Source organism: Astatotilapia calliptera, chromosome 20, assembly GCF_900246225.1.
Source record: "Astatotilapia calliptera chromosome 20, fAstCal1.2, whole genome shotgun sequence".
Lineage (NCBI taxonomy): Eukaryota > Metazoa > Chordata > Actinopteri > Cichliformes > Cichlidae > Astatotilapia > Astatotilapia calliptera.
The window spans coordinates 12,398,685-12,415,398 of record NC_039321.1 but is presented as its reverse complement, the minus strand read 5'-3'; the positions used below and the strand labels follow the sequence as shown (position 1 = coordinate 12,415,398).

General features: G+C 39.4%; 1 protein-coding gene across 1 annotated transcript in view; it reads left to right on the top strand.

The window, feature by feature from the left end:
- The first annotated feature begins 758 nt into the window (after nt 1–758).
- Nucleotides 759–16,714, top strand: part of LOC113013567 (polyhomeotic-like protein 2) — a 25,951-nt gene continuing 9,995 nt past the window's right edge. The window contains exons 1-5 of the mRNA XM_026154578.1: nt 759–1,082; nt 1,984–2,146; nt 10,561–10,639; nt 11,801–11,912; nt 12,341–12,467. Of these exons, the coding sequence (XP_026010363.1) occupies nt 2,009–2,146; nt 10,561–10,639; nt 11,801–11,912; nt 12,341–12,467 (456 nt within the window). The 5' untranslated portion in view covers nt 759–1,082; nt 1,984–2,008. The remainder of the gene's footprint in view (nt 1,083–1,983; nt 2,147–10,560; nt 10,640–11,800; nt 11,913–12,340; nt 12,468–16,714) is intronic.

Genomic DNA, 16,714 nt, shown 5'->3' with positions numbered 1-16,714 from the left:
CTATTTGATGTTTTATTGGTAATAACTATTCATATTTGATTTAATAACATGGCCATGGTTAACCTGGCACAAGTCTTTCGATCTATTTCTAAAATATAATGTTTGGGATACAGAATCATATTTTCTATGAAACTGTAAATCTCTGCAGCAGGTCACAGTTATTCATACTGCGTAAATTCCCCTAATGTTAATCAGCCTGAAAATATCTGGCTGATTACAGCCAGATATTTTACATCTGGAAGCTGAACTGAACCGTGTCCACGGGCTGATCTGCACGTCCCACTCTGCACGGTCTCGGATTAACTCTAATTAAATGCTATACTCATTTAATCCCGTTCACCCTTTTGTTCCTTTAGAATCGTATGCCATTCACTCTTGTTGTTGTTTGTCTTGTCTTTCTATTCTCCTCTTTTTCCTGTCTTTTCCTCAGCCAACCAGTGGGACGGATGGCTGTTGCTGTGGGGCGATATAAACAAAACGGACTAAACTGACTGAAACTTTCATTGGTCCAATAAGTTCACTACCCAGACTTTTGTGTTTTGCAGTGGTTTCACTGCATTTTATACATTTAAAATATATATATATTTCTCATCTCACTCGAAAACATTTCTTTCGATTAGATGTAAAGAAAGAAGTTCATGTTTTCCGAAGAGATATATGGAAATTTGAGTTTAGATTCAGGAATCGAAGCGCACATATTTGCACAGCTCTTTTTCCTCTTGGTTGTGGCTTTTAATTTTGAAAGCGCTTGCCGGAAGTGCTTTATGTAACTTTATTTGGCTTGAGAAATGAACACACACTCCAAGTGTATAGTATTGTGTGCAGAAAGAAGGAGAATGGTGAAACATAGTGCGGTTATGGTAGGGTCGCTAACTTTCCGCGTCCTCGTGTAACGCGGTGGGCCCGCTGCCCGGTAAAGATTCCCGGGTCGGACTCCTTGTCGTTTTCACGGAGGGAGTGTAATCAGTATATGGAAGCGTTGTTTGGAGCCGTTGAACAAAGAGCTTTTCTTCCCTCTACTATTGTTACGGACTGGGACGGCTGGTATCCCTCCGATCCAGAGGCGGTCTCGAACCGTAAAAGTAAGTAAACTCATCTTTAATGTCTTTTTTTAAGGAGAAGAAAAGGTGCGTTTGAATGCGCTACTTTTATCCATTACGCAACCAGCAGGTCCAAGTGTCCGCCTGGCTAAACTGATTTGATTCAAAGCTAGCTGTAAGTTTACGCAACACTGCATATATATATATGTGTATATATATATATATATATATATATATATATATATATATATATATATATATATATATATTAGTATTTACAGGTATATTTGGTTCACACGGGTCTTTCGCTTAAATGTAATGTGTGCTGTTTAAATTTGAGCCAAACTCCTTGTTTTGTTTTCGTTAGCGAGTTTGGAAAACTAACACTCTGCGTTCTTACCGTTCAAAGTCACACAACCTATAGTGTTAACGTTATCCAGATCACATGCATATATATGGCAGCGTGATTCCACGGTTCTTTCTTTCATTTTTTTTGGTGCTTATTAAATCGTGGGTTTCCACAGCAACCGCGCACGTACAACCCCACGTTAGCCTAACTGAGGTCCCCCTTTGTAAGAGTGACTCACGCCATTCTTAAATCTGGAAATTCAGATTCAGTTAAGGCACATATATACGCTCGAATCGGACCGGGACACAGTGGATCCTGTCTTTATATCAGCATGAGTTAAAACTCAGATTAGTGCAAGAAGTTGGCAAAAGAACCAAAGTTTACATGACTGAAAAAACAGCTGCTGTAAGGGATTCAGGATCCAAAAGTGTTGCTGAAAGATTAAAATTAACACTTTTCATAATCAGTGTTATATCAAGGCGGTGAGCTTTGCCAGAGACACTGAGTAACATTTAATTGTCTCTTCCAAATAATGTGAGACTTCGTCCACATGGCGAGCACTTGTTGAGTTTGTCATGTTGCTCCTGTTGACAGGTGAGGGGTGCCCTGTGCTCCAGTCATGACCTCTGGGAATGGGAACACTAACAGCACCCAAAACAATGGAGAGAGTAAACCTGCCCAGGCCATAGTCAAGTCTCACATCCTCACCCATCTCATAGAAGGCTTCGTTATCCAAGAGGGTGCAGAGCCTTTCCCTGTGAGTACCGGAGCTATGTATGTTTCTGTTAATGCAAATGTTTGTTGAGTGCATGAATACACAGCCTGAAAGTGACAACAGAAGATTAGATTTGATATATCTGACAGAATATAATGTTTTGTGTTGTGTTTGTCAGCTGTTCCTCTCAGACTTCAGGTTTCTAACAGTCTGAGTCCTAATCCTCAGAACCCTTTGCACAGTGTTTGGCTCTTTCTATCAAAAGACTTCTTATAGAAAAACAATATTGATTTTCTTTCATCCTCGTCTCTTTTCACCATTTTCAAGGAGAATGACTTGCGTGAAACTTCACCTTACACCGAATTATTTTTTGTTTGCAGGCCTGAGTGCTCCTCATCCTCCCTCTTTGGGATTTTTGAGCCACTACTTGAAATTTTCTTGGCAGAACTGACTTTATGTTTCTATATAGATTATAGTGCATTATGACATTATAATAATTGGCCTCACTTAGTAAATCTGTCCAATAATGTATAAAAAAATAAAAGCATCTTATTTTCTTATATTTACGTGCTGTGTACCTGCGCTATGCCTCACTGGTTAGGATTTCCATGACTGCAGTAAAATTCTTCATCCATCACTTATCCCAGCTGCCCTGAAGAAAAAATTAATTCATGATGATCCCAAAGACTGCAGTTACTAATGACCACTGATGACCTTAAACACATTTTTATAATTTAACATAGTCCATAATCTTGAGCTTGTGTAGTGTTCTGCGCTCTTCATGCAGAAACAACTCAACAATAAGCAGTTTATATTCCAGAGTTGTGGTGTTCACAGTTCAGCTGTGGTTAAAAACTTAAGAATGATCAGGAGGTAGGGATGCAACGATACCAATTTTTGCAAACCGATACGATACCGATACTTGGATCTGAGTACTTGCTAGGGCTGCTCGATTATGGCAAAAATGATAATCACGATTATTTTCACTGAAATTGAGATCTCGATTATTTGACGATATTTATTTAACCCTTTAAGACCTACTATAGAACCAAGTCCGCCAGAGCTTATATTATTTTTTTACATGTTGTAGTGCCATTTGTGGGAGCATTTCAAGTTGCTATACATCAATACAACTGTTATAGCCCATATTTTAATGATATGTATGCATTAAGTCCACAGTAACTACATTAATTGCAAAAAAGTGCAATAAACAAAAAAAAATTGAAAATCGTTTTTGTTTTTTTTACATATATTTCTACTTGGAGAAGTTTAAGAGGTTTATCCCTCAAAACTTTAAATACAAAAAAGTTGCAAAAATAGTTTACAACAACAGGAAATTTATTTTGAGTGTCTTCATAGTTTTATTTTGGAGATACAGCAATTTTTATATACTGCAGGAAAAACGAAAAAACAATCCTATGATGCAAATTTGCAAAGAAAACAGCAGGTGCATCAAAATAAACTATTTCCAGTTCTAAGCATCCCAGAAACTATTCAGAAAAGTCAAACATGACCAGTATAGGCTTTTAAGGCCTACAAGTAAAAAACTACATTTCCGCAAAAATTACGCCACTTCCGGTTTCGGGCAGGAAATGGCGGACATGCGATAGTTCGCGCTGACGTCTGTTTCACTGTGGGAAGTGTTACGAACAGCTGATCGGATCGGCAAAGCGTGTTTCTGGAATATTATGTTTTTGTTCCTGCAAGCGCTTTTTATGCAATATTTGCAAAGCTTTATGTGGAAGGAAACCGTGACCGAGGACAAGCTGATGGCATAAGATGTAAGTACAACTCCTCCAGTTTCATATGCAAAAAAATTATTGCGCTAGCTTATGCGGTTCCGGTTCTACAGGGATTTAAAAATAGTTACACAAAACGGAGCGTGCTGCTCTGACCGGCTTTAAAGGGTTAACAATAACAATGTATTGAATAATGACTTTAAAAAATAATATAAAATAGTGTGCAACACCACTGAAGTTTTTTTTTTACCTCTCTTTTCAACCAACGGCAGTCACTCTCCTCTCCAAATAACTTCTGCTTAGCTTTCCGAGCTTCCCTCGGGTCCTCTTAATCAGCGGTCTCCAACCTTTTTTGCGTCACGGACCGGTTTATGCCCGACAATATTTTCACGGACCGGCCTTTAAGGTGTCACGGATAAATGAGGGAGGGGCTAATAATCGGCTCAGTCATTTTTAATGATCGTTGAAAGCCCAGATCGTAATCGTGATTAAAATTCGATTAATTGAGCAGCCCTAGTACTTGCCGATACAGAGTACAAAAACCGATACTTCTACCACACACACACACACACACACACACACACACACACACACACACACACACACACACACACACATTCAATGAATTGGAAGACAGGTTTTATTTTATTCTCTGCCAATAATAAATAATATCTTAATAAAAATGACCACAAAAAAATTTCAAGTGAAAAATAAGCACTTCTGTTAAATTATTGCAGAGTCTCCACATTGTAATTTAACAAAATATCACTGAACTATTGGCACTGTCTCGAGCTTTCGGAATAATAAATAAACACTTCTGTTTGGAATAAAATAAATACAAATTAGGTTTGAGAATAAAATAAACTTTTAAATTGTTGCAGAGTGTCCATATTGTAAACAAACAAACAAAATAACGAAAGTATTTGGCATTGATGAACGAACTCCCCATCTGCCCGTGGTCATCCAGAGCGATAAAATGAGTCAGAGCCTCTGTTATTTTAGCTGCCCGTGGATTTTCTCTTGAAATTTTTCATCGCTTTTCCAAAACCTGAGTTAAAGTTGGCTGTTCCGGTCCACACTGCTGACATTTTGTTTATCCTAGCTACAGCAGCCTCCAGTAGGGGTGCAACGATACACAAAATTCACGGTTCGGTTCGGTTCGATACTTTGGTGTCACGGTTCGATATTTTTTCGATACAAAAAAAATGTTCATGCCTTTTTAATTTGTCATTTATTAAAATTATAAATATATATTTTAACTCAAAAGTACAGTTTTTAAATTTAACCCTAACCCTTGTGCGTGTTTTTTATTTTGCCAGCGAATGCACACCTGCGGACCACTTATGTGCAGCCCTGGTTATTTAGCTCATCATATCGCAGCCACAGAAATTCTTTTGTCCATGAAACCATAAAGCTGCACTTTCTTTTTGCCTTATAGTCTGATTTGTCATAACTTCTCCGTTTTGTGGTAAGCTTTTCTTTGGCTGTCACTTCTTCACCCTGACCTGTCTTATTTGGCTCAGCAGAACTAAAATATAAATCCTGCTGCTTTTACACACGGACTCACATAAGCTCAGCGATTCTCTGTGTGATCAACCTCTCACAAGTTTAAGCTGCGGGAGATTTCACTTGTCATGTTTGCGTAGTAAGCTAACGATTAATAAGATGATGTCAGAGGAATTGGTGCACAAATTATCATCACTCACAGATCAGTGCTGTCGCTCTCTATACACAGTTCGCACGATTGCAAAGTGAAAGCAAAAAACAAGCGCAAATTCAAACGCGATTTCAATATGTCACATATTGACAGTGGCTCACCGATGCCAGTGACATAATTACCCAGCTACATTTCTGAAAGAATGCAAAAGCATTGACATATATTTTTCCTTCCTACAATAGCCCGACGGGCAGGGCAGAGATAGATTTTGGTAGCCCGACTGGAAAAATCGCTAGCCCCAAGGCGTCGGGCTAGCGATATTGCAAGCCCTGTATCTGATTGAGGAATCACTCATCTTTGGAAAAGAGAGTTTACTACAGAGAAATGGCTCTTTCCAAAATAAAAGCTATACTATCCGCTTCTTCTGGGCTATATTCTCAGCAGCATATTAAACATATCAGGTCCCCATAAGGAGAATCATGTGCTAACGGCTGTCTAAATGACTCGGGTAAAGTTTGTAGCATGCGTGCTTGTTGTTTTTGTCTGCTTCCACTTGTCTTTGCACTAGGATGATGTCGGCGTAAATGTGCAGTCATATTCGTTGTGTTCCCACTAGTGCTTTCAGCGTTAATCTCGTTGAAATGACCTTAACGCCACAACACGGCAAATCTCTGTTAACGAGCTACCCCTGATCGCCCCGTGCGTGGGGCTAGACGGCCAACACATTAACGAGCTAACTGCGCTAACACACTAGTTCCCACCCATGTAATTGAGCATTGCGTGGCACATCCAACATACTGTTTTACTTTAGTCCATGACGCGCTTACCTTCAGGGTCATACGTCACATGAAAACCAAAATAATTCCAAACGCCAGATCTGAATGAGGGTGGGGGAGGTTCAATTTGCCATGTTGCAAGGAGAGCTTAACTTCTGTCTTGCTAGCTTGCCCTGCGCTCTTCCTTCTGACGATGCTGTCTGTGTGGAGCGCTCAGTGGATCTGCGCTCGACAGTGCAGCCTAGGCGGAGTAGTCGAACGCAGATTCACTGAGCGCTCAACACAGACCGCATTGTCAGAAGGAAAGTTGATAAAATAAATTACAAATGTTGTATTGTTCGATACATATGCGTACCAAACCGAAAGCACTGTATCGAACGGTTCAATATCGATACGAATATCGTTGCACCCCTAGCCTCCAGTTTCTCTTTTTTTTATTTTGAGCTGCCAGTCTGACTCGTCTAACCCTGTGCCTGTTTAGCGCGGGATGTCCCCCTAGTGGCCAATCCAAAAAACTACAACAAAAATGACAAGCCACCCTCTGATTAATGAAATGAGTTAGTATCGGTTCAATATATCGGTTAACTTTTACGAGTATGAGTACACACACATTTTACAGTATCGGCCCCGATACCCGATACCAGTATCGGTATCGGTGCATCCCTATCAGGAGGTTATGGCATTAAATGCAAAACTACATGATCTGCTCCACTTTGTTTATTATGGCAGTTGTTTTCATGAATGGTCTGATAGTCTGTCGTCATGAATTATGGGATGGCGTCTCCCCCTATTTCATAAAGGATGGTCCAGTGACAGTCTTTTCACATAACGTGGCTACTCTGGTTCTGACGATCTGTGCTGATGGTTTTACAAACTCACTGTAGAAAGCTGGAGCGTGTGGCTCCACGTCCTCCCATTGTGCAAATGTGAAACCAGACTTTCCCGTCTGTGGGAGCTGTTACGTTGCACTTTTGGAGCCAGTGTCTGCGCAGTACTGACTTGAGGTGCAATCACTGCGTCGAACTCCCGCCCACACCGACTGGACGTGACCACGAACATGCCCCTCTGCTCTTTTAAGGTAGCCCAGCTGCTCCAGTTTGAGGGTATCTGCTGATGGGTTTACCGTTACTGACAGCTTGTTAAATTAAGGTAAATACAATCACGTCACTATGATTCAAAAGACTCACATCTTAACGTCTTATAGTTGTACACAACACCTGACATCACTCTGTAGCTCCTGGTGGTGATTTGTTTGCTAGATTAGCTGTTAGCGTATGCAGTGTGTTACTGGCTAGTTAGCAGTGCTACACACATTTTTGAAGGATTTATTACTCCTTAGTTTGTGTTGTCTTATTTTAAACAGAGGTGATGTCAGCAGAGTTGCTTTTAGAATTATCTGGACATTAAAAGTCATTCTTTGAGATTTTAACATAAGACTGAGGATGATATAGAACTGCAGATTTAAACAGTCTTAGATCCACTCACAGAGCACTCTGCTGACATGGAAACATTAAATAAAATGTTAGATCTAAAAATGCAGCAGAAGGTTTGATAGAAGTTTAATTTGTCCTTTTCATGTAATAACAGAGTCCACATTATTATGAACAGATAGTGAGGGAGACCAAGCTGGGTGTCCAGAGGTTTGGAAAAGCTTGTTTCCTTTCTGTCACCACAGCTGTCCTGTGCCAGATGTTCTGTTGACTCACTGAGAGACATCATTTCAGAAACATCAGGAGGACTGAAGCTCATCGCAGGGATCAGCCTGCTAGAACAGCCTGTTTCAGTTTAAGCGTTGTTTTCAATAAATTTAATGCTCAAAAAAGGTTTAGTGTTCCATGTTGAAGCAAAATATGATTTTTGCCATTTTTCAAGTGGTCTTAAAGTTTTGGACTGTGTATTATCCCCTCTGGTTACTCTGGAATGAATGGCTTTGAATGACTTTATGGCAAATAAGACTCTATTAGCAAAACACAATGTGAAAGAATTCCTTATTAAAGTGAATAAGTGAAGACCTTTGACTTTCATCAGGTTTTATTTAATGCTGTCAAAGAAAATCTCATGTTCTCTTTATGCAGTTGAATATATTCAGTGTTTAAAGCAGAAACTGTGCAGGTCTGAGATCAGCAGCTTTCCTAAACACTGTTTATGCTCCTATATAATGACTCCAGTTACATGGATGTTTAATCTCTTTGACTTTTTGAAGTTTAGTCCAATGTAATGTGGGTAGTTACCATTAAGAGTGGACATATAAGAATATTTATCTGTTGTCACTGGGCAGGGTGAGGAATCCTAGGTCAGCATCTGTTACTCTATAGACAAAATAATCATCACAAACTGTCAAATGTGAAGTTTATCCCTAAAATATGTGGAGACAGAAACATGCAGCTGTTTACAGATATTTATTTAACAGCTCTGCAGAGGAAAAGGAGAACAGTTCAGCCTGTAATGTAACAGTAATGTTGGTGACTGGGCAGCGCGATGACTTTTGGACCTCGGTGTAACAGCATCAAGTTAGAAGTTAGAATCAAACTTATGGGAGAGGGTAGCCCTCAAACACGTAATGAGAACGACCAATAACAGCTGAAACCATCTTTGGGTAAAACTTATCTGAGAAAATGTGTTTTTGTTTAGTTTTACCACAGTCCCATCTGCTTTATGGCCTGTGCTGCAGCTAGACACCAGGGGGCAGTAGAGATGGCTCCAGGTGTTTTCTACATTCATTGGTCTGAATGAGTAATGTCACATTAACAAGATGAGGATTGTGCACGCCCCTGCCCAGTGTCTTAAGTTTCTGCCTTATTACTGTTTTGGAGAATGCTGTGTGTGTGTGTGTGTGTGTGTGTGTGTGTGTGTGTGTGTGTGTGTGTGTGTGTGCACATTACAGTGAGGTAATTTAATGTGATGTAGGCACAGTAAAAATGCTAAAATTTTATCAGCATTTCAAAAACCAAACATGAGCACACTGTGCATGTGTGTGCAAAAGTTCAAGGCCTTAACTTTATACAAAGTCTGTTTGGGCTGAGCAAGTGAAGTAAGGTTCAGTGACTGAGGGGAAAATGAAATTTGTGCTCTTTGAGCACTTTGCCTGGGCTGAGCCACCTGACTGCTCAGTGGTAGCCTGTATCACCATGTTCAGTTTCATGCTCCTCCAAAAGTACAACAAACTGCATGTAAATCAGTGCCTTTGTTACAACATCAACAGCATGGTTCATTTTAAACACCTATTTGCACAACGCCTCCTGGTGTATAACACAATGCAAAAATACCAGTTAAAATTCTGGGTTTGATTCAGTCACTTTAACTCCTCCTCAGAGGCTTGATATTTTTCCCAACCATAAAAAACGACTCAAAAAACACTAAAGATAAAAAGCCTGAAATTTTCACTGTTTTTTGTTTGGTTTCTTACCATCTAAATTGTTAATTAGTATAAGCAATGTGAGCGACACAGAGAAACCATGAAGGTCCTGGGTTCGAATCAGCTATCTGGGGCCTTTCTGTGGGGAGTTTACATGTTCTCCCCTTGTCTGCGTGGGGTTCCCTGCAGGTACTCTGGTACTCGTTCTTCCTCCCACAATCCAGAGACATGTAGTTGGTGGGATTAGGTTAAAGTGATGATTCTAAATTGCCCATAGGTATGAATGTAAGTGCAAACTAATGTCTGTCTCTCTGTGTTAACCTGCAACATGACCTGTGTAGGCGGTACCCTGTGTTTTGCCACATGGAAGCTGGGATAGGCTGAAAAGGAGAAAAATATTTTTGTTTTGTTTTATTTATTTTTTGCCAACACAAATAAAATCTTACTCTCACAGCAACTTTAATAAGTGCTTTTATTTATTTAGATTACTTCCTTCTTCTGTTGCTCTGTCTAAGCAGATTTCTGTAATTCTATAATTCAAACCAACGACATGTTTGTTAAACCGTTTCCTAACAAGACCGTTGGAAGAAGCCTCAGCATTAATATGCTGTTTATCTTTATTAAAAGACTATGTATAACAGGCTTTTAAGTCATGTTTTTAACCACAGTCTTCTTAAAAAGCTTTCGTTTTTGCTAATTATAGAATTATTCCTAAATAGTTCTAGGATGACGTCAGTTCTGCCTCCATAACCCACCGGCTGATCGCTGTAAGATTTAAGAGAGACACAAGGCCTTTTATTTCCCACTAGGACAAGAGTGATTATAGGTCATACTATTAAGAAAGTTTCATTCATGTACATGCTTATGAATGATTTCATCCAACAGTATTTAATAAGCATGAGTGCACTGATATGTTTTTGTGTCTGCAGGTGGAACGTCCATCTTTCTCAATAGAGAATCTAAGAAGATATACACCAGATTCAAAGATGGACAGCCTGTCAACAAAGGGTTTGTCAAATTTAAACGTTTCTCTTTCTCAGAATATGGGTTTGGTTTGGGCACACTTGTCCCTGTAAATCAGTCCAAAGCTGTACTGAGTGGTTGTCTTTATTCCTCAGATTCCTTGTAGACTTTCAAAATCAGTGCCCAGGACTATGAAGCTGTTTTTGTGGCTCTTGGTGGCCCGACACTTTACTAAGACAAGCTATAAAATTAATTCATAACTTTTTAGAAATGCATTTCTCTGGATTTTTATAGTTATTGTTCTGTCTCTCACTGTTCAAATCAACTCAAATTGTAGACTAGAGGTAGATTTCTTTATTTAGCGGGCAAACTTACAAAATCAGCTGGTGTTCAAATATTTTTTTCCCTGACTGTAGATTGTACCAACATCAATTTGTGTCCCACTGTTTTCCAACTGTCAGTAGGCTTTTGGATGGCCCTTTGTAATAAATGTATAAATGAAAATCATTACTGTGCCTCAGCATATTTGACCCGTCCAACACTTCTTCCCCAGCTGGGTTTGTGACAAAGATTTGATTGACTGCAGAGCTTCAGAATACACAGTAAGCTGTAGTCAGTACCACCCACACCTTCATCCTTGCTCAGTTATATGCAAGATTGAGGAGATTTCCAGCATTTCTTTTCTGAGGGTGCATGTAGAGGTAGAAGGTGTAGGACAGCATCATGTTGAAGATGCTTAAAAGCATAAGAGCAAGCAGGGATGCTTGTTTTGCATCACTTTTGAATGGGCTCTGAACAGGAACGTTTTACAGAATGATGCCATATGCATTTTCATGGAAGGACGGTATCATCAAAAGCTCCCTAAGTTGGAACAGTTTGTTAGTCCAGTCTGATCTGTCACTACCACAGGGATTGGTCGAAGGGTTTTGAAAGTAGCAAAGTGACCTCAGCTGCACATATAAACGTGTTTTGGCTGCTCAGTGAGACTAAAAAAGTGCCATTAAATTTCATTCAGCATTTATTTTGTGTAAGAAAGCAGTCAGGAATACTGGGCATAAAGGGAGTTGTGTAGAACTCTAGAGTTGTGTTAGCCCCTTGTTTTGGTTAACAGCTTTGGTGTTGGTGCTGCTGGATGCAGTTCTTTTTACTGGATGTTCAACAGTTTCAGCGTGATGATCACAAAGATTGTGTTGACTGTTCCCTCAGAGGTAAAGGGCCAGCAGGAGCCCATGCTGACCTGTGAATTATGCGGCAGGGTGGATTTTGCCTACATCTTCAAAAGATCTAAGAGGTTCTGTTCTACGGTCTGCGCTAAACGGTAAGATCATTGTCTTCATTTTCACAGTTCACTGTGGTTCACTGCCTTAATATTGTCTTCGAGCTGATACATCATTAGTCGACATTTAGGAGAATATGACTGAGGAAGCTACTTGAGTGTTTGGTCCAGACTTTGCCTGTGACCTCAGTGTCACATGTTTCTCTCCCGTGTGCAGTGACTTGCTGTGTGCTATAGTTCCAGCTATTTTAAAATATTTTAGGGTCTTTACCTTAGAATATAAAGCACCTTGAGGTGACTACTGTTGTGAACTGGCACTATAGAAATAAAATGGAACTGAATACAAAGAACACTTCTACTGAGAATGACAAAGGAATAATTTAATTCACAACACACCAGACGTAAACATCTAGTTCAGATTTGTGAATGATGCACAGATTTTGAACTTGCCTTGTTTGCTATCCTTGTAGTTACAATGTGGGATGCACAAAGCGAATGGGTCTGTTCCCGAACCGCAAAACCACCCTGGAGAACATGAAGAAGCAAAAAGCTGTGAATGGAAACCACAAAAACACCATCATAGACTCTAAAAAGAAGGTGAGACAGTCAGGACTATTTACCCTAATGAAGTGAAGGATAACCGAGAGTGGTTTGCAAAGATGGTGGTGGTTGGTGCTTTGAACCCCGGCTGCTCCCGTCTGCATGTGGCTAACATTGTAACGTTAGTAAGATGCTGAACCCAAGTTACTCCCAGTGCATCCATCAGACTGTAAATGTTACATAGAAGTGCAGAGTGTGTGTGGGTTTGCTGTGTCTCTCAGTACGGTCTCAACAGCATAGAGGAGGTTTCAGTACTCTAGCAGAGCTGAACATGGCCATAGAAGCTCTTTAAGCTGTCAGCGGGACTGGTATCTGCTCCTTTGTGTAAGAAGGAACAGGATAAGCACTGCCCAAACCAGAGAGTGGATATCTCTGACCAAACAATCAGAAACGAGCTTCATCAGGATGGCCTGAGGGCACGAGTCCTTCAGTGGCCTTGTGCTTCCTGCAGTTTCTGAAGGATGAAGAACTGAAATGTTTGAAGGTTGCCATGTTGCCACCATCCTGGAGGTCCAGACTGGCTCTTAGTCCATATTCTTGTGCCTTCCCAGTGTCATCAGCATGGACCCTACCACTAACAAGGGTGTTCAAAACACAAACAACCAAAACATAAATAAACACGAGGCTAAGAAGAATTCTGGATTCTGCTGGTAAAAAAAATGGGTACCAAACTTTTGAATATGGTTATATATATATATATATATATATATATATATATATATATATATATATATATATATATATATATATATATATATATATATATATATATATATATACGTATATATATATATATATATATATATATATATATATACGTATATATATATATATATATATACGTATATATATATATATATATATATATATATATATACGTATATATATATATACATATATATATATATATATATATGTATATGTATATATATATATATATATATATATATATATATATATATATATATGTATATATATATATGTATACGTGTATATATATATATATATATATATGTATACGTATATATATATGTATACGTGTATATATATATATATATATGTATACGTATATATATATATATGTGTATATATGTGTATATGTATATATTAGGGGTGCAACGATATTCGTATCGATATTGAACCGTTCGATACAGTGCTTTCGGTTCGGTACGCATATGTATCGAACAATACAACATTTGTAATTTATTTTATCAACTTTCCTTCTGACTATGCTGTCTGTGTGGAGCGCTCAGTGAATCTGCGTTCGACTCCTCCGCCTAGGCTGCACTGTCGAGCGCAGATCCACTGAGCGCTCAACACAGACAGCATAGTCAGAAGGAAGAGCGCAGGGCAAGCTAGCGAGACAGAAGTTAAGCTCTCCTTGCAAGATGGACCTCCCCCACCCTCATTCAGATCTGGCGTTTGGAATTATTTTGGTTTTCATGTGACGTATGACCCTGAAGGTAAGCAAGTCATGGACTAAAGTAAAACAGTATGTTGGATGTGCCATGCAATGCTTAATTACATTGGTGTGAACTAGTGTGTTAGCGCAGTTAGCTCGTTAACGTGTTGGCCGTCTAGCCCCATGCACGGGGCGATCGGCGGTAGCTCGTTAACGGAGATTTGCCGTGTTGTGGCGTTAAGGTCATTTCAACGAGATTAACCTGAAAGCACTAGTGGGAACACACCGAATATGACTGCACATTTACGCCGACATCATCCTAGTGCAAAGACAAAAACAACAAGCATGCTACTAACTTTAGCCGAGTCATTTAGACAGCTGTTAGCACATGATTCTCCTTATGCTGCTGAGAATATAGCCCAGAAGAAGCGGATAGTATAGCTTTTATTTTGGAAAGAGCCATTTCTCTGTAATAAACTCTCTTTTCCAAAGATGAGTGATTCCTCAATCAGATACAGGGCTCGCAAAATCGCTAGCCCGACGTCCCGGAGCTAGCGACCTTTCCAGTCGGGCTACAAAAATCTCTCTGCCCTGCCCGTCGGGCTATTGTAGGAAAAATATATGTCAATGCTTTTGCATTCTTTCAGAAATGTAGCTGGGTAATTATGTCATTGGCATCGGTGAGCCACTGTCAATATGTGACATATTGAAGTCGCGTTTGAATTTGCACTTGTTTTTTTGCTTTCACTTTGCAATCATGCGAACTGTGTATAGAGAGCGACAGCACTGATCTGTGAGTGATGATAATTTGTGCACCAATTCCTCTGACATCGTCTTATTAATCGTTAGCTTACTATGCAAACATGACAAGTGAAATCTCCCGCAGCAAGCTTAAACATGTGAGAGGTTGATCGCGCAGAGAATCGCTGAGCTTATGTGAGTCCGTGTGTAAAAGTAGCAGTATATATATTTTAGTTCTGCTGAGCCAAATAAGACAGGTCAGGGTGAAGAAGTGACAGCCAAAGAAAAGCTTACCACAAAACGGAGAAGTTATGACAAATCAGACTATAAGGCAAAAAGAAAGTGCAGCTTTATGGTTTCATGGACAAAAGAATTTCTGTGGCTGCAATATGATGAGCTAAACAACCAGGGCTGCACATAAGTGGTCCGCAGGTGCGCATTCGCTGTCAAAATAAAAAACGCGCACAAGGGTTAGGGTTAAATTTAAAAACTGTACTTTTGAGTTAAAATATATATTTATAATTTTAATAAATGACAAATTAAAAAGGCATGAACATTTTTTTGTATCGAAAAAATATCGAACCGTGACAAAAAGTATCGAACCGAACCGTGAATTTTGTGTATCGTTGCACCCCTAGTATATATATGTGTATATATGTGTATATGTATATATATGTGTATATATGTGTATATGTATATATATGTGTATATATGTATGTATATATATATGTATATATATATATATATATATATATATATATATACATATATATTAGGGGTGCAACGATACACAAAATTCACGGTTCGGTTCGGTTCGATACTTCGGTGTCACGGTTCGATATTTTTTCGATACAAAAAAAATGTTCATGCCTTTTTAATTTGTCATTTATTAAAATTATAAATATATATTTTAACTCAAAAGTACAGTTTTTAAATTTAACCCTAACCCTTGTGCGTGTTTTTTATTTTGACAGCGAATGCGCACCTGCGGACCACTTATGTGCAGCCCTGGTTATTTAGCTCATCATATTGCAGCCACAGAAATTCTTTTGTCCATGAAACCATAAAGCTGCACTTTCTTTTTGCCTTATAGTCTGATTTGTCATAACTTCTCCGTTTTGTGGTAAGCTTTTCTTTGGCTGTCACTTCTTCACCCTGACCTGTCTTATTTGGCTCAGCAGAACTAAAATATATATCGTGCTGCTTTTACACACTCACTCACATAAGCTCAGCGATTCTCTGCGCGATCAACCTCTCACATGTTTAAGCTTGCTGCGGGAGATTTCACTTGTCATGTTTGCATAGTAAGCTAACGATTAATAAGACGATGTCAGAGGAATTGGTGCACAAATTATCATCACTCACAGATCAGTGCTGTCGCTCTCTATACACAGTTCGCATGATTGCAAAGTGAAAGCAAAAAAACAAGCGCAAATTCAAACGCGACTTCAATATGTCACATATTGACAGTGGCTCACCGATGCCAATGACATAATTACCCAGCTACATTTCTGAAAGAATGCAAAAGCATTGACATATATTTTTCCTTCCTACAATAGCCCGACGGGCAGGGCAGAGATAGATTTTGGTAGCCCAACTGAAAAAATCGCTAGCCCCAGGACGTCGGGCTAGCGATATTGCGAGCCCTGTATCTGATTGAGGAATCACTCATCTTTGGAAAAGAGAGTTTATTACAGAGAAATGTCTCTTTCCAAAATAAAAGCTATACTATCCGCTTCTTCTGGGCTATATTCTCAGCAGCATAAGGAGAATCATGTGCTAACAGCTGTCTAAATGACTCGGCTAAAGTTAGTAGCATGCTTGTTGTTTTTGTCTTTGCACTAGGATGATGTCGGCGTAAATGTGCAGTCATATTCGTTGTGTTCCCACTAGTGCTTTCAGGTTGATCTCGTTGAAATGACCTTAACGCCACAACATGGCAAATCTCCGTTAACGAGCTACCGCCGATCGCCCCGTGCATGGGGCTAGACGGCCAACACGTTAACGAGCTAACTGCGCTAACACACTAGTTCCCACCCATGTAATTGAGCATTGCATGGCACATCCAACATACTGTTTTACTTTAGTTCATGACTCGCTT